We start from the raw sequence: 26817 nt of genomic DNA on the forward strand, positions 1-26817 counted from the left end.
TGGTGTCCAATCAAATATCATGTAATATGATTCATCTTTTGATGCAATATATTCTTATCGTCAAAATCTGTACATAACGTAATAATAATGATCTTTTTTCTCCTTTATGTATAGATTTATTTGATGAAACAATTAGAAAAATAACTTTAAGATAATTTGACATAATTGAGAAACAAAAGGAGCGAGTACATGTGCGAGTAAATGAGAAGCGAGTAGGATGGTGTGTGATTGGTCAATAATTATGAGACTGAGAGGATAGAGATTACAGGTGAGAAGGATGAGAGTCAGCTTCCACTACCGCCACTCCTCTATTTCTCAAATTTCGGCGCTGGCCTTTTTTTTTTTTTTTTTTTAAATTTAGAAATATTTAAAACAAAAATGTAAAGGATATTTTCTAAAAGTTTTGTAGATTTTTGTAAAATACATGAACCATCAAATAATTCTAAATGAGGAAAAGACTATTAAGCCCGTACTTGAATGTCAACTTCACATTTTCTTTTTGCATTTTAGACAATGGCAAATAATTATCACAAAAGTACCAACTAAAGTAAACAACTTGCATATATTGAATGTAATACTTGTGAAATGTGTACTTAATAAATATGTACGGCTTTTGTTAACCCTCAAATGGTAGAATAATCATGAAATAAAAGAATAGCGCAGAAGGATTATACTTTATTTGAGTAGCGTCACTGTAACAACAAATTTTCACTTGAGAAAAATAAATAATGAAGACTGGAAAATAACGTAACAAATGTAGTATTTGATTTCAACAAATGAAAGTGTTACAATCTCTATGGTATTCTTTTGATTCTTCAAGAATATAAACTATCTTGATGAACTTGATTTTAATTTTGATTCAAGGGCTTGTAAAGTTTGGTCTTGAATCTCCTTCTTAGCTTGAATTTGGATTTGATCACGAACAAGTAATTTGATCTTGAACGCCTTGATATTTGATTTGGCTTCGTTCTTGATCTTGAATTTGAACTTGTAGCTTGAGTGCTTGAGTGCTTGAACTTGTAGCTTGTAGCTTGTAGAGAAATTTGCGGTGTTTGATCCACGAGTTCTCTGTTTGCTTCTTGTTATCACTTCTGGTGTATTCTAGCTTTATGAAAACCTCTATTTATAGTTGTAGGGACTGGTATAACATCCAGACACTTGGCACAACTCTATTGGTTGTTGATTTGACTTGGTATGCCATCCTCTCTTGACACATGGCATGATTTCATTGGCTCATTTATTTATCTCTGATCGCCACATCATTTGATACGTGTCATGATTTTATTTGGCTCGTTCTTTTGACCTGAATTGCCACATCACTTGATACGTTTTAAATTGACTAATAGCCATTTGGACCTTGAGCCAATGAAGTTGATTTATCATTTAATTTGTCGTCCAATTAAATGGACTAGCCCAATATATATATATATATTTGATTTAAATAATTAGCCTATTTTACTAGCCATAATATTTATTTGGACTAATATCTTGAATTTAATATGATCCAAATTATTTTATGAATTTAAATTCGGTAAAATTTAAATGCTTACAAATACCCTTACTCTACGACTTTTGTTGTTTTGAACTTGGAAGACTAGTCTTGAAGTACGTGATGATTGTTTTTCACTTAATTTGACATCTTGCTTCATTTGAGTATTTGGCAGCACACGTAAATGCTGCAAGGCTACCAATATTTGTGTGGTAATCAATAGGTTATGTACCATAATGATTCAATATTTATTAATCATGTTAGCATGTTGCATTACGGTAATGTCTTATGCATTTGTCTTCCAATTGGAAAGGGATTTGGTCCTTTTTTTTAAGGATGTAATCGCCCAGTCAATTCTCACATAAACTTATTTCCTTATTTTAAGGAAACGATTTTGTCGTTTACAGAATTAGTCAAAAGATGGTAATTCATGGTAATCAAACACTGTGAAGGCTTCTTATCCATACTTATCCAATGAACTTCTTGCCATGTCACTACTTGGGATTAGCTTGATTTGGAATACTTCCTGACTTGGGTCAGTCCTCTACATTAAATAGGAAAAATATTTTCTACTTCATTAAGATCTTTATTACACACTACAGGTTCCATACGTGGCAATAGGTGGCTTCAAGATCTTCCTTTTGCATTACTTTTGCACTTATCTTCCAATAGGATAAAGGATCTGTTATCCTTTATTTATGGATTCAAATACCATTCTCATTTCCTTATTTTAAGGAAACAAACTTGTTTAGTATTTATAGAATTCATTCCATAAACAATAACTCGTAGTTGTGTCCACGCCTATAAATACTAGCCTTGAGATACAATTGTATTCATGCGTCCCTGATAGATGACCCAAGCAGACTCGGAAGTTGGCTTCTCTTAAGTGCTTTCAGTTCATTACATAGTGCTCTCGTGAATTTGCGTGCAATTTTACGAGTTTAGTCTTATTGTACATATAAATATTTGAATTCATACTGATTTTCTCCTCTTTTATTTTGTGCATCAAGCAGGTGACACCTTAAAGATTTAATTCATCTGTCCTTGCCAGGTGAAGTTCTTTCCTTTTCTTGTACATTCTTCTACTTTTCATTTCTTTTTCAAGGCTCAAATGAAGTCGATTCTGATACAAACATTAGTTTTAAAGTGGTACCAAAAGTTTACTTCGTTCAGATAGAAGACTTTACCTTATTCTGTTCAAGCGAAGATTTTTTTTATTACTTTAGAGCCGAAGGCTTTACTTTACCTTGACCAATGAGAAGGCTTTGCATTGTTTGGAGTGAAGATCATTATATTGTCTGAGCTCAAGATTTTATTTTGTTCGATGCAAAGGATCATTACACCGTCTAAGTCAAAAAATTTACCTTATATGAGTCAAAGATCATTATATCGTCTAAACCAAAGACTTTACTTTACATGAGGCTTAGACCGATATATCGTCTAAGTCAAATATTTTTTTTTGCCCGACGCGAATATCATTACACCATCTAAGCCGAACTTTATTTTGTTCGAGGCGAACACCATTACACCGTCTAAACCAAAGATCTTTTTTTTTATTGAAGATTTGACTTTACTTTATCTGAGGCGAAGACCATTACACCGTCTGAGCCAAAAATTTTACTTTGTCTGAGGTGAAGATCATTACACCGTCTGAGCCAAAAAGTTTATTTTGTCTGAAGCAAAGGCCATTACACCGTCTAAGCTGAAAACTTTATCTTGTTTGAAGATTTAACTTTATTTTATCTAAGGCATAGACCATTACACCGTCTAAGCCAAAGATTTTACTTTATTTGAGGTGAAGATCATTGACACCATCTGAGCCAAAAATTTACTGTGTATGAGGTGAAGACTATTACACCGTCTGAGCTAAAGATCGTACTTTTTTTACAAATTTGACTTTTCTTCATCTGAGGCGAAGACCATTACACCGTCTGAGCCAAAGATTTTACTTTGTCTGAGGTGAAGATCATTACACCATCCGAGATAAAAATTTACTTTGTCTGAGATAAAGACCATTACACCATCTGAGCCAAAGACTTTACTTTATACGAGGCAAAATCTATTACACCGGCTAAGTTGAAAACTATATTTTGCAAAGGTGAAGACAACCATTTAAGCTGAAGACTTTACTTTGTCCGAGGTTAAGACCATTACACCGTCTAAATTGAAGACTATATTTTATCCAAGACGAAGACCAGCGAAGATCATTATAGAGTGTAACATGCATATTTAACTTTACTACCAAACGATTTGACTTTTTGGTGCAAAGGAACGAAAATTCGTCTTTATTTCGAGATGCATGAATCGGAGATTGTATGAAGCGTGAAAAAAAAGCTGACCATCAAGAATATCTCTTCAATTTCAATCTTCACATGTAATTTTATGATCTCCTTTACATAGATATATTTCTCCCTTCTTTTTTTTTTTTGCAGGTAAAACAAGATCTCATCCAAAGATACTACTTTAGTAAAGATAACCTCACAGTCGAAAAATATTTTTTTCTGCAACATAAATCAAGTAATGCAAGGCAACATTTTAAATACTTTCAGTTGAAGATTTGAAGATATATTAAAACCTTCCTTCAAATAATTCAAGATATAAATATTTAAAGATGGTGCAGGTATATCAAAGGCTTTTACCATACACTTGGAGATATACTGAAGCTTCCAACTAAAGAATTGAAGGCTATATCAATTTGAAGACTTCAAGACTATTATGGGGACTTCTTATTGGCTTTCAATTGAAGACTTGGTGCTCGAAAGAATTTAACTTGCAGATTTTAACTTGAAGGCATGGCAGACTTGAAGGCTTCTACTTGACGACTTGACAAATTTGAAGACTTCGACTTGAAGACTTAGTGGATTTGAAGATTTTAACTTAATGATTCAACTTGAAAATTTTGTAGAATTGAAGACTTCAACTTTTGGCGAATTCGAAGGCCTCAACTTGACTTGGTGAATTTGAAGACTTTAACTTGATGACTCAATTTGAGGACTTCCCAAAATTGAAGACTTTAACTTGAAGATTTGCCGAATTCGAGGTCTCATCATCAGTTAGCAGATTTGAAAAATCGAGAAGACTTGGTGGACTTGAAGACTTAAACTCAAAGATTTAGGTAGATTTTAAGAATTAAACTTGAAGGTTAGAGTATACGAGTTAAACTTGAAGATGTAGCCACTTTGAAGAATTCAACTTGAAGACGTGGCAAACTAGGATAGTTGAAGACTTAGCGGACTAGAAGAATTTAACTCAACTTCAACTTGAAGTTTTAGCATGCCAGAGACTTCAAATCAATGATATAGAAAATGTGAAGAATTCAACTTGACGACTTAGCAAACTTGAAAAATTCAGGTCAAAGACATTACGGTCTTGAAAATTTTGTAGCTTGCTAAAGACTATAAGTGTCTCAAAGATACCAATCCCGGTGAAGAGGATCAAATCATTAAGCAGTTTATAACAAGTGAGTTTTTTAATACTTTATGGATTTTAAGACTTGGCGGACTTGAATACTGCAACTTTAATACCTAACGGGCTTGAATACTTCAAATTGATGATATAATGGACTTGACAAAATCAACTTGACTTAGAATTGGAGCATTTAACTTGAATATTTATTCTCTTATTAAAGAAACTACAATCATTCCATCAAAGACCTCAATTTGACATGGAGGACTTGCCCCCATTGAGCCATCAAAATAAGATAGAGAGTTCAACAAAAGAATACATTTATACCTAATTTTCAAGTGTCAATCAAATGAATTATATTCCATCATACCTCATTTGAATAAAACCTTGGGTAATATGTATTTTTGAACTCATATGACTGAACTTAGAATGAAACTCTAAGCTGCCTACGTACCTCCGTGAAAAGGATCAAGTCATACCATAGTTCTAAATGGGTGAGTTTTTTTTCTTTTTTTTGCATGTCCTAACTTTTACCTAGGCCGCCTCTTTCGAGGTTTTCAACCCAGCAGTCCTTTTTGTTTTGTGTGGGCCATGTACAGTTTATACTCTTGCGGACCAAGAGTAACATGTATTTTATGCTCGTATGTTAAGGAGCATATTTGTTTTCTTCAAGGATAGTATCTCTTCATGAATTTTCCATTGATGGGGCCAATCCGTAAACCTTCTGAGTCAATTATCCTGTAAGCGCCACTTGAGTATACCTCTTGTACAACATATGGTCCATCCCACTTAGCAGAGAACTTTCCCCCAGATCGACGAGAGGTAATAATAGGCCTTTTGACCATAAGAACTTGGTCAACCACTTGGAAAGATCTAAGGCGCACCCTTTTGTTAAAAGATCGAGACAGGCGAGCTTAATAACATTCAAGGCTTTGTTGAGATTCTAGCCTCTTTTCATCAAAAGCTTCCAATTTTTCAAGGCGTAACCGGGCATTTTCTTCATCAGTGAGTCCTTCTTGAATGGCAAGCTGCAACGACAGGATTTGACGCTCAAGTGGAAGGACTGCTTCAACTCCATAAACAAGTGAATAAGGAGTCGTTTGTGTTGGTGTGCGATATGTGGTCATGTATGCCCAAAGAGATTCTTCCATTGTCTCATGCCAATCTCTCTTATACTTAGAGACAATATTTTTTAACAAGTTTCAGAGCGTCTTGTTAAATGCTTCAGCAAGTCCATTGGCAGCAACATAATATATGGAGGAATTGCGTTGCTTGAAGACAAAAAGATCACAAATCTTATTCATCAACTTGTTATCAAATGGATTATCATTGTCCGTCAATATATATCGAGGAATTCCAAAGCGATAGATAATATTGACTCAGATGAAGTTAGCCACATTTTTCTTCTTTACTTTTTTAAGAGAAACAACTTCAGCCCACTTCGAGAAGTAATCAATCGCAGCCAAAATGTATAGATGTCCACCATAAGACTTTGGAAATGGACCAACAATATCCAAACTCCAAGCATCAAATGGCCAAGAAGCAATGGTTGGGTGTAATACTTCAGGTGGTTGATGTATGAAGTTAGCATGGAATTGGCAAGCTTTACACCTTCGAGCGTAATCTAAACAATCTTTCACCATGGTTGGCCAATAATACCCCATTCTTTTTATGTGGAAATGAAGTTTTGGCCAAGATTGATGCGCACCACATACTCCAGAGTGTGCTTCTTGCAGGGCTTGAAGGGATTCATCAATCCCCAAAAAACATAAGAGTGTTGATACCCAATTTTCCCCTCATTTTCCATATATATATATATATATATATATATATATATATATATATATATATACATATACATACATACACCTTAAAAATAGTGCATATGCATCATCATTTGATTTACAAGCAAACACAAGTATTTTTCATAATTTTCCATAATTTTTTAAAGACTTTAAATCAATTTATTTCTGTATTTTTATTATATAAATATCTAATAATTACCCTCCAAATTATTTTTATTATGATTATCTAATCATTTAAACTTATAATTTATACCAATATGAGGTTTTAAATATTTTCAGGGCATTTCTTATAATTACATTTGTATTTTTTAGGGCCAAGTTGCACTTTTTGCAATAATAGCCCATATGCATGTATAATTACATTATTTATGCAAAAATAACTTTTTATATTTTTTTATAATATTAAATAATTGTTCTAATCATTTTTATGCACAAATAATATTTTTGATATTTATTAATTACTTTTATAAATTATTTATTGATAAAATACTGGGTATTTAAATAATAGCCTAATTTTAACCTATTTTCGGACCTAAAACTACCCAATCCCAGCCCAATAACCTTTGAGCCCAAACCAAATAACCCTCCGATCCAACCAATTAACCAACCCAACCCAGAACCCCCGACTAATCGTGGTTGTTGATCTCCGAGATCAACGACCCATATTATCTCGTCCCTTTTTAATTAACCAAACTCCCATAACCCTAACCATACCTTACCGCCCGCCTCCCTTGAAGCCTCTCATCTCTCAAACCCTAGCGTCTCCCCCCAAATCTTCTCCCCTAATCCCACTGGACATTGGGTTACATGGTTGTTTTTCGCCATATTCTACTTTCCCCTGGTACTGGAACCTTCTATATACCGCTTGCCCAAACATGGCAAGCGGATTTCATCAACGTCGAACCATAGCTGGTTCAGTTCCTTGGCCTATTTTCGTCTATGTTCATTCTTTTTCTTTTATGGTATGAATCTCTGTGTATTTCCGTGATTCCTACTCACCCTAAAATTAGGGTTTCAGATTCTTTTTAAATCGAACCAAATCTAGTTCGATCCTTTGATTTTAAAAGGCATTTCTGTCTATGTTCATCCTATTATATGCAACGTGTGATTTTTACCTTTATTTTTTAGATTTTTGCCGATTTTACACTTTCCCTAAAATTAGGGTTTGAGATTTTCTCTCTTTTCCTTACTGATTTGATTGCATGTGATGATTCTTTCCTTTATCGTGCTGGATTGATGATTTTCCTTGTTTGGATGTTAATTTCTACTACTATATAAACCCCTCCTCATTCCCCTTTTGAGACGGACTTGAATCGTGAAGGTTTACAAAAAAAACTGAAGTTATCGCACTTTGTTCTCTAAATATTCTTGTTCTATATTCTGGTTCCTGGCCGGCTGAAAGCCAAGGCCAGAAATTCTGGATTCTTGCTCTTTCATTGATATTCATAACACATCAAGCTTCCTTTCTTTTTCATTTCATTTAACTGGTGAGTTACCAAACCTTTGTCATTTTATTCTGATTTACCTGTCATTAACATGAGTTTTCACTTATGACGATTTTCATTCCATGTGTTACTTCATTTTTAGGCTTTGCTAATCTGAATGCCATTACGTTTGTAGTTTGAGACATGTTTAGACCTGGGTTGATTAATTTCTTTTAATTTTGCCTAGCATATGTGTTATTGATAGCCACCCCTCAACTGTTTAAAATTGCTGCTGGAACATGCTCCCATATCTTAATTCTATGGATTAGTTCACTAAGTATGAATATATAAGTATATAGCACAAGTCTGTTTCTGAATTTGCTGTGATGACATGTAGCCTGTTTTGATTATGCTTTCACCATGCCTTGACTTCTCCAATAATTGCCCTAATCCTGTTAAGTTCTAATTGATATGATTTCTTCTTGTGATACTAGCATTTTACATTTAGCATAATCTGAACTTTTTACCATAAGTCTGTGCACATCAATCCTGCAAACCTGTCTTGGTAACATATGTATTATGTGTTGAATTTATTCTTTTGAAACTTTGCTAAAGTCTGTTCTTAAAACCCAAGCATGCTCTATTACATTTTTTTTTCATGTGCTCAACTTGAATCTGTTTGTATCCCTCAGTGTTGTCCCTTAACCTCATTATATTCCTTTACTACTTGGTCTCTTTGAGTTCTTATTCTTAGCCGGCTGAAAGCCAAGGCTACTTAGGTTTTGTCCTTTGACCTCCCTAGTGTGAGGACTGCTCAGGGTCCAATTGAGACCCTTGTGAATTCTAACACACTAGGATTTGGTTCCTAATCCCTCCTCTGAACAATTCTTGTTAACCACCCTAGTGTGAGCACTGCCCTGGGTTCTTGAAGCCCTTGGGAACTCTGACACACTAGGACCTTGGTTCTATATGCTCAACTCTATCTTGTGCTCACTGGGTGAGTTATTCAATTCCTGGCGGTTGTATGTCTATGAGTGTGTAACTTGGAGACTGTTATGATTTATGAGAATAAAGGCTAAGCCTGTCCAGGTGTATTTTGGGCCTGTTGTAGGCTCCCTGTAGTTATTCTCTAATGTAATTCATGCTATTCATTCTGGGTTTGTAATAATTATTGTAATAACATTTGGGGTATTAGTGAAATTGAGACAGGGATTTTTATCTTATATTTGCAATAAATGGGGTAGAAATCCTGCTTATAGGTCCAACAATGTGTTATCATATGTGATGTGTTAGAAATCATGCCTATAGGTACTTTATTATGTTCAGTCATTATGTGCTAGCAGCCATGTCCATAGGGTCAATGCTTGGTTCAATTATGTTATGGTATGATCCAATATGTATGCAAATTTCTGTTTATGTACTGTTCTGATCAAATTATAGAAACCATGCCTATAGGAAATCACACACTTCACTTAACTTGTTTAATGCTTGCACATTATTCAAAAGCATGATCGTTTGACTAATAGGGAATGAATGCTAATAACAACCTTTTTAATCTGCACCATGCTCAATAGATATCATGCCTGTAGGATTTTAATTATTTAAATTCGCTATTGCATCATACTGTCCATCTAGAAAGCATGCCTATAGGAGCTAAATATGTATAAAATCAGCTCAAACTGTCAACCTTTAGAAAGCATGCCTATAGGAGCTAAATATATGAGAATCAGTCCAAATCGCCAGTCTCTAGAAATCATGCCTATAGAACCTCACTACTCGCTCTTCAAATGCTGTTATCCACGCGATTATTAGGAGGCATAAGTAATTTTAAGAATTTCCAATAGGTTTATTATCCCTACTATGTATAATTACTTAGAGATCATGTCTATAGGTTTATTAACTTATAACATGTAGTCTCAATAATCAGTGTGTAATACCAAATACTCCTAAATTGTATAGTCGCTTAGAGATCACGTCTATGGGTTTCATAACCCCCTCATAATCTACAAATCAATTAACTTGGGGCAGCATCACCACATATACGACATTAAATTCAACATCACATAGAGATCCTGTCTATAGGATTCTGCAAACTTATGGAAATCTGCAATTTGTCAATGTTAATCAGTTTGGCGTGCATTTGTTGTCTAGATGCGGAGGCTAACTTGAGCCCTTATTTGCTTATAAGTGAAAGTCCTAAATGTTTTGCATGTCGCCTAGTATTTTCCCTTTTGAGAAACCTAAGTTAAAGTCTAGAACCACCCTGAAATAGAGGTCCAAATGCCTCCTGGACCATAGGCATGGGAAGGGTAGTGCACGCATAGAGTACGACTTAGAATTAACTAGTACGCTTTAGGTAAACAACTTAAAGATAGTAATCGGGTAGCAGGAGATGATAATCTGTGCCCGCTGAATAATATGAGTAACGCCCTATCTTGAGGGAGTTACGAAGTATTATTTATGTTGCACGGGGTGATCCTTTAGGCTAAAAAACTTAGGACCCCCCCACCATTCCTGTTAAAATATTTCTTTATTTGTTCAAACTGTTTCTTTTCTCTTAGACTAATTCACATAATTCGAGTTTGGTCGGGACCCACCATTGTGGACCTCGATGAGTGCCTAACACCTTCTCCTCGAGGTAATTTGAGCCCTTGCCCGATCTTTGGTGATTCAAACTAGCAAACCCGAGTCATTTGCAAATAGGTGCCCTAACGCACCTTAATCAGTTAGGTGAGGACTCTCTATTTTGAATAACCCTTCCTTTAAAAGAGTTATCATGACATCGAAGCCAGACTTTCGCGAGAAAAAAGGGGGCGTGACAGTATGGCGACTCTGCTGGGGACATTTAGGCTCTTACCATTGCGAACTTGGTCTATATGAATTAGTCTCTCTCGATAAGTGTGTCTTTATTATTTTGCTGATACTTGAATATCCCGCTTTCATTCTCCCTTTTATTGCTACATGCACACCCCCTTCCCTATTTCCCCTTTTATATAAACTTACATGCAAGTCTTCGCTTAATCTAGTTACAATATGCATTCCACTGGCTCCGACTTTTTAAAATTTTGTTATATCATGACTTTCCCAATCCTTACCCCTTTATTGCTTTATTACAATTTTTTTTTATATACGAACTAACTTCTTCCATGTTTTTCTTTCTTTTCTGTCGTTACATTTATTAAATACTGCTTTTATCGCTTTTATCATGCAAAATACTTGACAACGTGTTGTTTTATCTTTGCATAAAGCATGTTCTACATCATATTCCACTCATACGCAATTAATACCATAGCGACACTTGATGAGTGTCCGCGCTCTTCCTCTATTACCCTTTTTAAATTTGGAAAGGCTTATTTGCGGTAAAACTAGTCGATCAGCGGTGCAATCGACGGTTCCGTGCCTTTTCCTCTCAAGTTGTCCACTTGAGGGTACCAGTCTAGATTCTCATAGAAACCACACTCTGATGTTAACTGTGCATGCATCATGTCTAAACCTAGTATAAGTTAGAATGTTGTCTGTGTAATAACTCTCTAAGGCAAGCCTTGTCCAAAGCCCATCGGGGTTTCCATAATCCCAACGGGCACGATCATGATATGTGCATTATTTGGAGAAAACATGTCGATATGCTAATCATTAATGTGTAAATGGGTCGAATCCGGAGGGGAAAAGGGCTAACTTTTTCTGTTTTGCATAAATGAGGCACGAAGTCCCCAGGTTCGGCATGGTTCGAAGCATCCCACATTTGCTGCTAGACTGGTGAGAAAATCTCTCTCCAAGCGACAAAAACTATGTGAAAAGAGTTCTTGGAAATCCACTTTCTTTGTTAGACATTCAGCCAAACAATGTACTAATCGAGGCTGCTACTATGTTCTGGGATGAGAAGACGGCCGTCTTACATTTTGGTGACATAGAAATGACTCCCCTTCTAGAGGAAATAAGAGGCTTTGCTAGGCTTCCCTGGGACATCCCTGATCTGTTGGTACCGGAAAATTGCACTTCTCGAGATTTCCTAAAAATGATGGGTTTCAGAAAAAATGATGAGTTAGTCTGTCTGATGAAATCTTACATACCATTCGACTTCCTTTACGAGTGTTATGGTCACAACAAGTCCTACCATCTTTATCATGATGAATTTGCTATCATCTCTCTGGGTTGGACTCATCGCCGGGTTTTTGTGTTCATTGTCTATTTTTTGGGGATGCTGATATTCCCAATACAAGGAGAAAAGATTCACACTCGCTTAGCTATGGTTACTAAGACCCTAATGGAAGGAATTGAGGGACAGACTTACACTATTGTCCCAATGATCGTAACGGAGATATACCGAGCCTTGGACCGTTGGAAGAAAGGATATAGGTATTTTGAGGGTTGCAATCTGTTACTACAAATATGGTTGTTGGAACATCTTCAAAGGGGACAACACCGTCAAGAATTTCCGCGGCGACCATGGAATGACCACATAGCTTTTTACCATCCTAAAAGAATGACTTTTATCCCGGATAGGTTTGCACAACCAGGAAACGTTGTGGGCTGGATACACTTTTTTAGCAATTTGACTGACGACAAGGTCCATTGGATGTTTGAGTGGTTCCCTACTAGCGAATTCATCATCAGGTCAAGAGATGTTCCTCATCTAGTGCTAATTAGATTAAGGGGTATCTATTCTTATGCTCCTATCAGAGTCATGAGGCAAGCTGGGAGAAAGCAGGTTATACCACGAGTTTCCAAAATGGTTCATTACAAAGCAGATTTCCAAGGGAATGTCATTCCATTCAAGTGCGAGGCACAACACATGTGGCATCAAAACATTATTGAGGAGAAAGATACCATCGAGCCAGACAGGTATCATGCCGGCCACGTGTACTTCTACCTATCATGGTTGGTCGATGACATAGCAGGAGAGGTCAAGCCAGGGGTTGATTTAAGAAATAAGGTCATAGACGACGTTGCTGAAGCACAAGTCAAATGCAGGAGGTTGCACAAAAGGGTCTTTGAATCTGAGTCCAGGCGTTTGGAACAACATAAAGTGGACATAGAAGCAATCAATAAATGGAGGGGGATTGCTACTAAATCAACAGAAAGGATGGAGTATTTGGAGCAGGGTTTGATGGAACTTGAGGGGAAAATTAGGAAAAGGGTATCGGATTATCAGAACGTATAGGGCAATGAAGGAGGAAATCTAGCAAGGGCGTATCTGCTATTGGACATGCGCGACTTGGGGAATCTGATTGACGGGGTTAAGAAGGCCAGGCTTGGAGAAGGTCTCTCTAGGACCAAGTAGATTAGGAATGATGTTTTCTAGATTCGTTTTAGAATTTGATTGTAATAAGGCAAATGCCACTAGTGACTCTTTATAATTATTGTCGTTTGAGTAGAGATTCGGTCTATTTATCATATTAATGAAATGTTGCAGTTATCGGCATTAAGTTTTCTCCAAAGCTATATGTTGCTAGACGGGCACAATGAGGTCCCCAAATTAGGATGCGAATTCCGCAATACGTGTTTAAATATCGTAAATATCCTTTTAATACCCTTTACTGACTGGTTTACCTTTTGTTTTTGTTCTTTTCTTTGTTTATTCCCATCCCCAAGGTTGGTTTGTGCATACTGGCATCATCGACATATCATACCAGATCTAGAGGTCCTCCTCCTCCTCCAATTGATCCTAAGAACAAAGGAAAAGCTAAGATGGATGATCTGAGTTGTATTAGGAAAGACAACGCTACACATGTAGAGAATGTTGAAACTTCAGATGGTCGGGGTACTCCGGCACAGAACGACTTGGTTTTGCGATTAGAGCAAAAGATACTGGAGTTACAAAGGAAACTTGAGTAGGTCCATAACCTGGCAAACCTTTCCCTTACCCTGAATGTTCCCGACATCAACCAACAAAATGCCCAAAACTCAACACCTCCTCAAAACACACAAAATCAGCACCCGCAAAATCCTCCTGCACCTCATCAATACGCCACACCTCCCCAAAATCCTAATCCTCCACCAACACCAACTCCTCTATAGTATCATCATCATCCGACCCAGTACCCACCAACTACCACATACCACACTCCTCAAAATGCACCACAACCTACTCCTGACCCGCAAAACTCAACCAATGACCACCATTATGCCCAGATTCCCGGAGTCCACCAAAGTAATCCCATATATGTAGAAACCTTACCCCACACCCTACGACAGACCCTATACATACTCGAATCCGCCGAGAAGGACCTGCTCATCAAGAACATGCAGAAGAACTCAAGAAACTTAGCGGCATGGTTCAAAATGTCGAAGGGGGCAAAGGCGTTGAGGGTTTAAATTATGAATATTTGTGTATTCAACCGGACGTAGAACTGCTAGAGGGTTATAAACCTCCCAAGTTTGAAATGTTCGACGGAACAGATGATCTGAAGGTGCACTTGAGAACATATTGTGACAAGCCTGTAGGAGTTGGTAGAGATGAAAGAATCCGCATGAAGCTGTTCATGAGAAGCCTCACAGGAGATACCTTGCCTTGGTACATCAGTCGAAACCCAAATAAATGGGTTAATTGGGTAAGCATGGCATCAGATTTCATGGATCGGTTCAAGTTTAACACAGAAAATGCACCAGACATTTTCTATATTCAAAATCTCAAGAAAAAGCCAACAAAAACTTTCCGCGAGTATGTTACTCGGTGAAGGTGTGAAGCTGCAAAAATAAGGCCAGTGCTAGAAGAAGAACAGATGAATAAATTCTTCGTCAGAGCTTAGGATCCGCAATACTACGAAAGATTGATGATTATTGAAAACCATACATTTTCTGATATCATCAAGTTGGTAGAGAGAATAGAAGAAGGGATCAAAAGCGGAATGGTGACAAATTTTGAAGCACTCCAAGCCACAAATAAGGTCCTGCAGTCAGGAGGTATGTCCAGGAAGAAAGAAGTAAGTGCAGTAATGGTAGCCCAAGGTCCGAAGTATCTTCTCACATACCAAATACCTCCACCCACATATCAGCCTTTACCTCCCAGATACCAATAACCTGCCACCACTTACCATACCTATAACACCCAACCCGCATACTACCACTCACTACCAGCCCGCTAAAACTACCAAAAATCTAGACCAAATTTTGACCGCAGAGAACCCAGACAATATACCCCAATTGCTGAACCTATAGACCAACTGTACGAGAGACTGAAGGTTGCCAGTTATATCACTCCCATTCCCGCTGTCGCCATGGAAAATTCCTCTCAATGGGTCAATCCAAATAAGATATGTGCCTATCACTCAGGCATGAAAGGTCAAAGTATTGATGAGTGTCGTACTTTGAAGGATAAGATTCATAAATTAATTGACACCAAATTCATACAGGCAAAGGAGGCTTCACCCAATATCCGTAACAATCCTCTCCCGGATCACAAGGGTGGAGGGGTAAACATGATAGAGACCAATGAAGAATGGGTCTCATAGGGGTCAATTGGACTCATTCGAGAAGGGGATAATCCCGAAATATCTCTAGTCACTCTCACACCTATCATGGTACAAACTCAGGCACCAATAGAAGTTGAGAAGCAAGAAGGAAAGGAAAGGGGAAAATGAAAGAAACTGGTGCAGCACAAGGTATGACCAGAACTGGTAGGGTTTACATGCCCGAGCATTTGGGGGGAACAAGTAAAGAAGACACTTCCAAGCAGCCCATCATTAAAACTGGCCCGGATGATATTTGGAGAAAGGTGCAAGTGAGGAAGTATTCTCTGGTTGATCATTTGAACAAAACCCATACTCAGATATCCATTCTATCACTACTGCAGAATTTTGAGGCACAAAGGAACGCGTTGATGAAAGTGTTGAATGAGGCTTATGTACCCAACAACATTACCAGCGGAGAGATGGCCAATATGGTAGGACAAGTGTTGGAAAGCCACAAGATAACTTTTCATGAAGATGAGCTACCACCAGAAGGACTAAGTCACAATAGGGCACTGCATATCACAGTGCAATTTGAGGATAAGTTCATTGCCAGAGTCTTGATATATGGGGATTCGAGTCTTAACATATGTCCACTAACAACTCTAAAAAGATTGGGTAAAGGCCTACACAAGATACGAGCAGGAAGTATGAATGTGAAAGCATTTGATGGATCTCAAAGGGCCACAATTGGGGAGACCAACCTGAGCCTACAGATGGTCCCAATCTTGTTAGATGTTGAGTTTCAAGTGTTGGACATATCTGCTACCTACAACTTATTGTTGGGACGACCTTGGACACATGTCGCTGGGGCCGTAGCTTCTACTCTACATCAGGTCATGAAGTTTGAGTGGAACCATCAGGAAGTGATCATCTATAGGGACAGAAGTAATCCCATTTACACCAGTCAAACTATTCCAGTCATCGGGAATAGAAGAAAGTTGGGTGGAGAAACATACCATCGCATCGAGCGTGTCAACACAATTGAAAAGGACAAATGGTGGAGCAGTAAGATAGAAGGCATATTGACATGGACAAGGTATGAGCCTGGGAAAGGTCTCGGTAAGAATCTCCAGGGGATCACCAAACCAATATAGCTAAAGCGTCACGGCACAACTTTTGGGCTTGGGTATGAATACACCTGGCACGAGTATCAGAATTGGTCACCACCATGGCGTGGTCCTTATTACCCTCTTGAGCAACCAATACCACATTTGAGCCAGTCATTTCATCAAGCTGACATGATGTGGGAGTCCTAAGAAGATGAAGTTCTATCTAGTATAAGGAATCTGTTTTTGGATAATGAAGGCATAGATTGCGGTGCGATAGTTGAGGAGGAGGAGGAGGAGAAAGACCTCATTATTCAGACTGTGGAGAAGGGAGTTGTTCTCAAGAACTGGACTGTTGCACCATCAAGGGCCCATCGAGTTCCTGAGTATCCTGGCAATTAGCATCATTCATTTTAAAAGCAATTTTTATGAGAATTTAAGGCATTTTTATTATTTTGTTTTAAGCATGTTTTGTTTTGAAATAATTGCTCGGGTCATCGAGTCGTACCTATTTGACGTTTTCAAGATTTATCTAAATGCATTGTTGTTTTAGTATTTATTATTATTCTTTACATTTTTCTCTACAACATTATTATTACCTATCCCGATGAATCTATGACTGTGACATGTAATGAGATAACGCAACATAAGGATAATGATTCAGAGGATCTGGAAGAGGATATAATACCCGAGAAAATTGTGAGAGAAGTGGAAAACTTTGAAAACAAGCCTAAGTCCAATTTGGGTGAGACTGAAACAGTTAATCTAGGAGACTCCGAAACAGTCAAAGAAACACGTGTAAGCATTCACGTGTCACTATCAGAAGAAAGAAGAATACACTCATTTCCTAAAGGAATATGAGGATATCTTTGTATGGTCCTATGATGATATGACCGGTTTGAGCATATCCATAGTGGCTCATAAACTACCTACCAACCCAATGTGTCCACCGGTAAAGCAGAAGCTCAGAAAGCTTAAGCCGAATATGAGTTTGAAAATAAAAGAAAAAGTCACCAAGCAGATCAAAGCTAAGGTTCTCAGAGTGGTTGAATATCTAACTTTGTTGTCTAATATCGTGCCAGTTTCAAAGAAGGAGGGGAAAGTCAGAGTATGCATCGATTATCGGGACCTAAACAAAGCAAATCCCAAAGATGATTTCCCGTTACCCAACATACACATACTGATCGACAACTGCGCCAAGCATGAACTCCAATCCTTTGTGGATTTCTTCGCGGGATATCATCAGATCTGGATGGATGAAGAGGATGCCGAAAAGACAACTTTTATCACACCATGGGGGGTGTGCTGCTAAAAAATGATGTCGTTTGGTCTGAAGAATGCTGGGGCCACTTATATGAGGGCCATGCCAACTATTTTCCACGACATGATACACAAGAAGATAGAAGTATATTTGGATGACGTCATCATCAAATCCAAGAAAAGTACATATCACATAGCAGACTTGAGGAAATTCTTTGATCAGCTTCGGAGGTACATTTTGAAATTGAATCCCACATAATGTGCCTTCGGGGTCCCCATAGGAAAATTATTAGGATTCATCGTCAGCCGCCAAGGAATTGAACTAGACCCATCAAACGTCAAGGCTATCCAAGATTTTCCACCTCCAAAGATCAAGAAAGACGTGATGAGCTTCTTTGGATGTCTTAATTACATCAGCCGCTTCATAGCCCAATCAACCGTGATCTGTGAGACGATTTTCAAAATGTTAAAGAAGGATGCCGCAATCAATTGGACTAAAGACTGCCAGAACGCTTTTGACATAATCAAAGAATATTTGTCCACACCGTAAGTCCTGGTCCCGCAAGAACCTGGTAGACCACTGCTACTCTATCTCTCCGTATTAGATGGGGCTTTCAGTTATGTCTTGGGACAACATGATGAGACAGGAAGGAAAGAGCATGCCATATACTATCTGAGTAAGAAGTTCACACCCTACGAAGTACGATATTCTTTGTTGGAACGCACCTGCTGTGCTTTGACATGGATAGCCCAGAAGTTGAGGCACTACTTCTGTGCCTATACCACATATCTCATATCAAGGATGGACCCTCTCAAGTATATCTTCCAGAAACCCATGCCTACATGGAAGCTGGCAAAATGACAGATATTGTTGAGTGAATTCGACATTATCTATGTGACTCAGAAGGCGGTTAAGGGACAAGCATTAGCGGATCATCTTGCGAAAAACCTGTAGGAGGAGAATACGAACTACTAAAAATGTATTTTCCTGATGAAGAAGTATCATTCGTAGGAGAAGATATTGCCAAAGCCTACGACGGGTGGAGAATATTTTTCGATGGAGCCGCAAACTTCAAAGGAGTGGGTATTGGAGCATTTTGGTGTCAGAAACAGGTCAACATTATCCGGTATCCACGAAACTCAGATTTTTGTGCTCCAATAATATGGCAGAATATGAGGCTTGCATATTGGGGCTCAATTTGGTCGTTGACATGAATATCCAGGAATTACTGGTAATTGGCGATTCAGATCTGCTGGTACATCAAGTGCAGGGAGAATAGGCTACAAAGAATACCAAGATATTACCATATCCATATCATGTGCAAGAGATGATGAAGAGGTTCACGAAGATAGAGTTTAGACATGTCCTGAGAATCCAAAATGAGTTCGCAGATGCATTGGCCACTTTGTCCTCCATGATATAGCATCCGGACAAGAATTTCATCGACCCCATTCCGGGAAGGATTCATAATCAACCAGCTTACTACGCTCATGTTTAAGAAGAAGCAGACGGGAATCCATGGTTCCATGATATCAAGGAGTACTTGGCAAAAGGAGAGTACCCGGAGCATGCAAATCATACTAAAAAAATGCACGCTCCGAAGATTGTCCAACCATTTCTTCCAAAGTGGAGGAATTATGTACAGAAGGACTCCATACTTAGGATTATTACGGTGTGTTGACGCCAAGGAAGCTTCCAAACTGCTCGAAGAGATACACTCTGGAATTTGCGGACCACATATGAATGGTTTTGTTTTAGCCAAGAAGATACTGAGGGCATGTTATTTTTGGATGACTATGGAAACAGACTGCATCAGTAATGTCTAGAAATGTCATCAGTGCCAAATACACGCAGATATGATACGGGTGCCACAAAATGAACTCAATGCAACGAGTGCACCTTGGCCTTTTGCTGCTTGGGGAATGGACGTCATTGGACCAATCGAGCCCGCCGTTTCAAACGGGTACAGGTTCATTTTAGTTGCCATAGACTACTTCACAAAGTGGGTCGAGGCTGCATCCTACAAAGTTGTAACCAAGAAAGTCGTCGCAGATTTCGTCAAAGATCGTATTGTTTTCCGATTTGGGGTTCCAGAGTCCATCATCACCGACAACACTGCCAATATCAACAGTGACCTAATGAAAGCTATATGCGAGACCTTCAAAATCAAGCACAAGAATTCCACAACATACATGCCTCAAATGAATGGAGTCGTGGAGGCCGCAAATAAGAATATCAAGAAAATACTGAGGAAGATGGTAGATAACCACAAGCAATGGCACGAGAGGTTACCATTTGCCTTATTGGGGTACTGGACCACAGTCCACACGTCAACCAGGGCAACTCCTTACCTATTGGTCTACGGTACTGAAGCCTTCATTCCCGCCGAGGTAGAAATTCCCTCCCTAAGAATTATACAGGAAGCTGAACTCAGTGATGCAGAGTGGGTAAGAAGTCGCTATGAATCATTAGCTCTCATTAACGGGAAAAGAATGAATGCAGTGTGTCATGGTCAACTTTATCAGAATAGAATGTCCAGAGCTTTCAACAAAAGGGTCAAACCTAGACAGTTTGCACCGGGGCAGCTGGTGCTAAAACGAATCTTTCCCCATCAGGATGAAGCCAAAGGAAAATTCTCACCCAACTGGCAAGGACCCTATATGGTTCAAAGAGTACTAACAGGAGGAGCACTCATACTCGCAGAAATGGATGGAGAAATTTGGCCAAAGCCTATCAATTCAGATGCGGTCAAAAGAAACTATGTTTAAAGCTGTTTACATTTATGCAATTGATGTAACTGAACTACACTTGACCTGATTCCCGTTTAAGAGGGTATCCTTAGGCAGCTTTGTGGGTTCGGTCACAATTCAATAAAATTACCATTTTCCCCACAATCAAAAGCTGGGGCAAAATTTTGAGAAGGGCCCTCAAAAATCCGGAGCAAGTCCAGCCAACGTCATCATATACAGAACGGTCAGAGAATCTCCTAAGTAAACTGGGGCAGAATTTTGAGGAGGACCCTCAAAATTCTAAGGAAGTCGCAATGTCTCTAAAGTGTCACAGTCATTGGTTCATCTAATTTATCCAATATTGCATACTAATGTATTTTAAATAACTATATTCATCATATGCACACATATTTTTTCGAAAACTTTATTTTATGAAATAGCCAGATGCTACCCATGGTGACCCGAGCAGGATTTCGATGTAGAGCGAGTCAAAGCAAGCAGGCGGAGGCACGAACCAACCTTCACCCCGTAAAACTCACGATTGTCCTTTGGATGCAGGAACAAGAAATATTCTCAAATTTGGGCACACCTCGGAATCACTATCTTCATAACGACAAAGCTACCAAACGCAAACATATCTCCAGCTAAGAAATACTCTGCTATCACTCATTTCCTTTTCCTGGTTAAGGCTAAGCATTACCTTTACTTGCATAAGGATAAGCTCTGACTTTCCTATTGCACGAGGCTAAACATTGTCTCCATCTTGCATGAGGCTAAGGTGGGTAGAGCTCCATACAGACAATTCTTAGTCCAGAATCTCGTCAACCACTGTACTTCCTCTGAAGCACCCCAAAATCCGCAACCGTGACGTCCACGCTGAGTAGACCTTCTGTAAATTTAATGTTGTTTCTCTAACTCCTTTGGTACTGAAGTATAAGATTATTTTGGAGGCGTACATACTGCAAGTCCCAACCTTATTCTCTACAAGATCTCAGGCCTTAAACACATGTAAATTTTGGGAGAAAATTTCAATACCACATATATACATTTCAGGCCAAAACTGATATAACACATGACTCGCAATCCATTCATTGATAGTGGACTCCCCCACTCGGCGCGAAGTCATAGTTCACCACATCCGATGGTCCACAATATTAATCTTCACAACTCGTATAAATCAACCAGATGCCAAGGTACGTTGCACCCCCCCCCAATATTATTCACTGGGTGATCTCTTTATACGTCCGCATCTTCAGTCGGAATCACACGTTGAGGCAATATTTGAGCCTCTTTGGCTCCCTCGTAGTTCATCTGTGGCATCACGAACCGTCGACGCACAACTGATACTGAGTGCGCCATGTCATACACGAGTAGATACAAAGGAATGTGAGATATAGGTTTCAAGCAAAATTAATGTCGCACGATAAGGAATGAAAGAGGTGATATTGTTCCTAAACTTTATAGACCCTGAGAGATAAGTACAGACGTCTCTGTACCGATCCTTCAGACTCTACTAAGCTTGCTCGTGACTCGTGAAACCTATGTAACCTAGTGCTCTGATACCAACTATCACGACACGAAATTCCCACCTTCGGACCGTGATGGCGCCTAACATTTCACTTGCTAGGCAAGCCACGTTAGAATAATATTAAATAATTTTTAAATAATTTCTAAATTATTATTAATCAAAGAAACAAATGCGGAAGCAAAGTTTGAAATATAGTGAATAATTCATAAAAATAACGGTGTCTAAATACCATCTCAGAATTGGTGTCACAAGTGCACAAGCTTCTAGAATAATACAAATAAAGGTCTGAATAAAATAAAGCTGTCTGGAAATAAACACACAACTAAAGTAAAATAGACGGGGACTTCAGAACTGCGGAGGCCATGCAGTTATACCTCAAGTCTCCTCCGGGTAGCTGAAATTCGAGCAAGTTTATGGCACTCCGCTGGGACTAACTCTGATATCTGCACAAGAAGTGCAGAGTGTAGTATCAGTACAACCGACCCTATGTACTGGTAAGTGCTGAGCCTAACCTCGACGAAGTAGTGACGAGGCTAAGGCGGGTCACTTACATTTCCTGTACGTAATATTAGTAACAACAATAATAGAAATAAATCGGGTAACTCGTTTATAATAATTGAAGCCAACTCAGTAGTCATAACCAATTATCATTTCCATCAATTCTGTTGCAGGGTGCAACCCGCTCTCACAATATTTTCACATTCAATTCTGTTGTAGCGTGCAATCTGCTCTCACAATATTTTCACACAATTCTGTTGCAGCGTGCAACCCGCTCTCACAATATATTCACATTCAGTTCTATTGCAACGTGCAACCTGCTCTCACAATATATTCATTTTAATCAAGTCTGTTGTGGCGTGCAACCCGATCCCCCAATCTCTCTCTCTCTCTCTCTCTATATATATATATATATATATATATATATATCGACTTTTAAATAAGTCTGTTGAGGCGTGCAACCCGATCCTCCAATATGGATTTTTAACAAGTTTGTTGCGGCGTATAACCCGATCCTCCAATATGGACTTTTAATAAGTATGTTGCGGCGTGCAACCCGATCCTCCAATATATTCATTATAATTAATTATGTTGCGGCGTGCAACCTGATCCTCCAATATATTCATTATAATCAATCGTGTTGCGGCGTGCAACCCGCTCCTCCAACATATTCATTTACCAATTCTTATAGAAGAATTTCCCCAATAAATGCAACAATTAATAAAAATTATAAGACAACAAGCATACAATAATTATGATTTAATTACGAAACAAACAAAGGCAAATAGCAAATTATTATAGAAATCAGAGAGAAAATATGCAGTTTAATATTTATTATACTAAATGTCAAATAACAATTAAGGCACATTGGTAAATATGGCAAGTAACAATTAATGTAGGAATTCAAGAATTAATATTTGGCAAAGAATAGGAGAGAAATAATTATTATAATAATTAATTCATAATTTAACACAATTTATGATTTTTCAAGTAAATACGCAAACAATTAATTTGACGACGTATAGACACTCGTCTGCTCGCCTATACGTCGTTCACATGCATTTCACATAACAAATAATCTAAGGATTCTATTCCCTCAAGTCAAGGTTAACCACGACACTTACCTCGCTTTGCAAATTTGAATCAATTATTCAACCACATCTTTTCCTTTTAAATTTGTCTCCAAAAGCTTCAAATCTATTCACAAACAATTTGATATACTCAATACGAATCATATGAATTAATTCCATATGAATTTACAAATTTTCCGGATAAAAATCCGAAATTCATTAAAATATTCGATAGTGGGATCCACGTCTCAAATATCAGAAAAACTTATGAAATCCGAGCACCCAATCCGAGACAAGTCCAACCATACAAAAATTATCCATTTCCGATGTCAAATGGACCTTCAAATCTTAATTATAATTTTTTTGGAAGATTTTATAAAAATCTGATTTTTCTTCCAAAATTTCACGGATTCATGATATAAATGAGTATGAAATCATGAAATATAATCAATATAGGATAAGGGACACTTACCCCAATGTTTTCCCGTGAAAATCGCCCAAGAATCGCCTTACCCGAGCTCAAAATCGGGAAAGAGTTGAAAATGGGTCGAAACCCCATTTCTAGAACTTAAGTTGTGTTTCTGGGATTTCTACTCATCGCGATCACGGAAATTTGTTCGCAATCGCGTAGAACAACTTTTGCCCAGGTTCATTTTACTCTTCGCGATCGCGGGAATGGCTTCGAAATCGTGAAGCGCATTTTGGCTGCCCAGACTTTTAACTCTTCGCGATTGCGCAAATGCTCATGCGATCGCGAAGTACATTTTTCCAGCCTTACGCGATCGCGTACTTAATTGTGTGATCGCGTAGCACAATTGACGTGCCTAGCTTCTGCCTTCCTTCCTTCTATGCGATCGCAGCTGGTCCCTTGCGTTCGCAGTGCACTAGGAGTTTACCTTTCGCGATCGCGTGCCTATCTTCGCGAACGCGAAGGGTAAAACTCACTACTTACAATTTCCTCTTCGCGATCGCGAAGCACAATGCACCAGATGACAGTAGAAGCTCAAAAACCAGATTTTCTAAGTTCAAAATTATCCCGTAGCCTATTCGAAATTCACCCGAGCCCTCGGGGCTCCAAACCAAACATGCACACAAGTTCTAAAATATCGTACGAACTTGCTCACGCGATCAAATCGCCAAAAAAGACACATAGAACTACGAATGAGACACCAAATCATAGGAAATTTTCAAAAAACTTTAAAACTTATATTTTTACAACTGGACGTCCGAATCGCGTCAAATCAACTCCGATTCTCACCAATTTCGACAGATAAGTCATAATTATTATAGTGGACCTATACCGGGATCCGAAATCAAAATACGGACCTGGTGTCAATAAATCCAACATCAGTAAATTCTTAAAAATCATTAAGCTATCAAGCTTTTAGTTTTTCATCAAAATTCCATATCTCGAGTTAGGGACCTCGGAATTCGATTTCGGGCATACACCCAAGTCCCAAATCACGATGCAGACCTACCGAAATTGTCAAAACACTGATCCGGGTCCGTTTGCTGAAAATGTTGACTAAAGTCAACTCAGTTGAGTTTTTAAAGCTCTATTTCACATTTTAAACACATAAAAGCTTTTCGGAAAATTATACGGACTATGCGCGCAAGTCGAGGAATGATAAATGGTGCTTTTCGAGGTATTAGAACACATAATTACTTATTAAATTTAAAGATGACATTTTGGGTCATCACATTCTCCACCTCTAAAATAAACGTTCGTCCTCGAACGGAGTTAGAAAAAAAGTACCTGCGCTGAAGAAAAGGTATGGATATTTTCTCCGCATGTCCGACTCAGACTCCCAGGTAGATGCCTCTACCGGCTAACCTTTCTTTTGCACCCGAACTGAAGGATAACTCTTAGACCTCAACTGGCGAACTTGCCGAGCTAGAATTGCCACCGGCTCCTCCTCGTAAGTCAAATCCTTGTCTAAATGGACAGAGCAGAAATCGAACACATGAGATGGATCACCATGATATTTTTGGAGCATAGACACATGGAACACCGGATGAACCGCTGATAAACTAGGTGTTAATGCAAGCCTGTAGGCTACTTCACCCACCCTTTCAAGAATTTCAAATGGTTCGATATACCTAGGGATCAACTTGCCCTTCTTTTCGAACCTCATTCCACCTTTCCTAGGTAAAACCCGGAGCAATTTTCTTTCTCTAACCATGAATGCAATATCACGAACTTTACGGTCAGCATAACTCTTTTGCCTAGACTGAGCTGTGCGAAGTCGATCCTGAATAATCTTGACCTTATCCAAGGCATCCTGTATCAAATCGGTACCCAACAACCGAGCCTTTCCTGGTTCAAACCAACCAACTGGCGATCGGCATCGCCTTCCATATAATGCCTCATATGGATCCATCTAAATACTCGACCGGTAGCTATTATTATAAGCAAACTCCGCAAGTGGCAAGAAATGATCCCAAGAACCTCCAAAGTCTATAACACAAGCGCGGAGCATATCTTCCAATATTTGAATAATGCGCTCTGACTATCCGTCTGTCTGTGGATGAAATGTTGTACTCAACTCCACCCGCGTGCCTAACTCATGTTGTATAGACCTCCAGAAATGTAAGGTAAACTACGTACCTCGATCTGAAATAATAGACACAGGCATCTCGTGAAGGCGAACAATCTCACGAATGTAAATTTCAACTAACCTCTTTGAAGAATAGGTAACTGCCACTGGAATGAAATGTGCTGACTTGGTCAACCTGTCCATAATGACCCAAACTGCGTCAAGTTTTCTCTGAGTCCGTGGGAGCCAAACAACAAAATCCATAGTGATACGCTCCCACTTTCACTCAGGAATTTCTAACTTCTGAAGCAAACCACCAGGTCTCTGATGCTCATACTTAACTTGCTGACAATTCAGACACCGAGCTACATATGCAACTATATCCTTTTTCATTCTCCTCCACCAATAATGTTTTCGCAAATCTTGATATATTTTGGCAGTACCTAGATGAATAGAATACCTGGAACTGTGTGCTTCTTCAAGAAGTAATTCACGAAACCCATCCACATTAGGCACACAAATATGACCCTGCATTTGCAGAACCCCATCTTCCCCTACAACAACATGTTTGGCA

The 26817-nt window shown here is 38.6% G+C and overlaps 1 protein-coding gene and 1 long non-coding RNA gene across 3 annotated transcripts; both read left to right on the forward strand.

Moving 5' to 3' along the window:
- Positions 1 to 2238: 2238 nt before the first annotated feature.
- LOC104088949 (uncharacterized) lies at positions 2239 to 4918 on the forward strand. Of its 2 annotated transcripts, XR_011408020.1 has the most exons (3): positions 2239 to 2540; positions 3922 to 4006; positions 4110 to 4918. It is a non-coding gene; the product is annotated as an uncharacterized lncRNA (long non-coding RNA). The 2 variants fall into 2 exon arrangements; XR_011408019.1 differs by having other exon boundaries at positions 3922 to 4918.
- A 9477-nt stretch (positions 4919 to 14395) lies between these two features.
- On the forward strand, positions 14396 to 14800 carry LOC138893154 (uncharacterized). Its single transcript, XM_070176927.1, has one exon. It carries the CDS (start codon positions 14396 to 14398, stop codon positions 14798 to 14800), a length of 405 nt encoding a protein of 134 aa, XP_070033028.1.
- The last annotated feature ends 12017 nt before the right edge of the window (positions 14801 to 26817 follow it).

Source organism: Nicotiana tomentosiformis, chromosome 5, assembly GCF_000390325.3.
Source record: "Nicotiana tomentosiformis chromosome 5, ASM39032v3, whole genome shotgun sequence".
Classification (NCBI taxonomy): domain Eukaryota; kingdom Viridiplantae; phylum Streptophyta; class Magnoliopsida; order Solanales; family Solanaceae; genus Nicotiana; species Nicotiana tomentosiformis.

Coding starts and splice junctions, on each gene's coding strand:
- LOC138893154 (XM_070176927.1), top strand. CDS start 14,396: ATGGTTCAAAATGTCGAAGGGGGCAAAGGCGTTGAGGGTTTAAATTAT.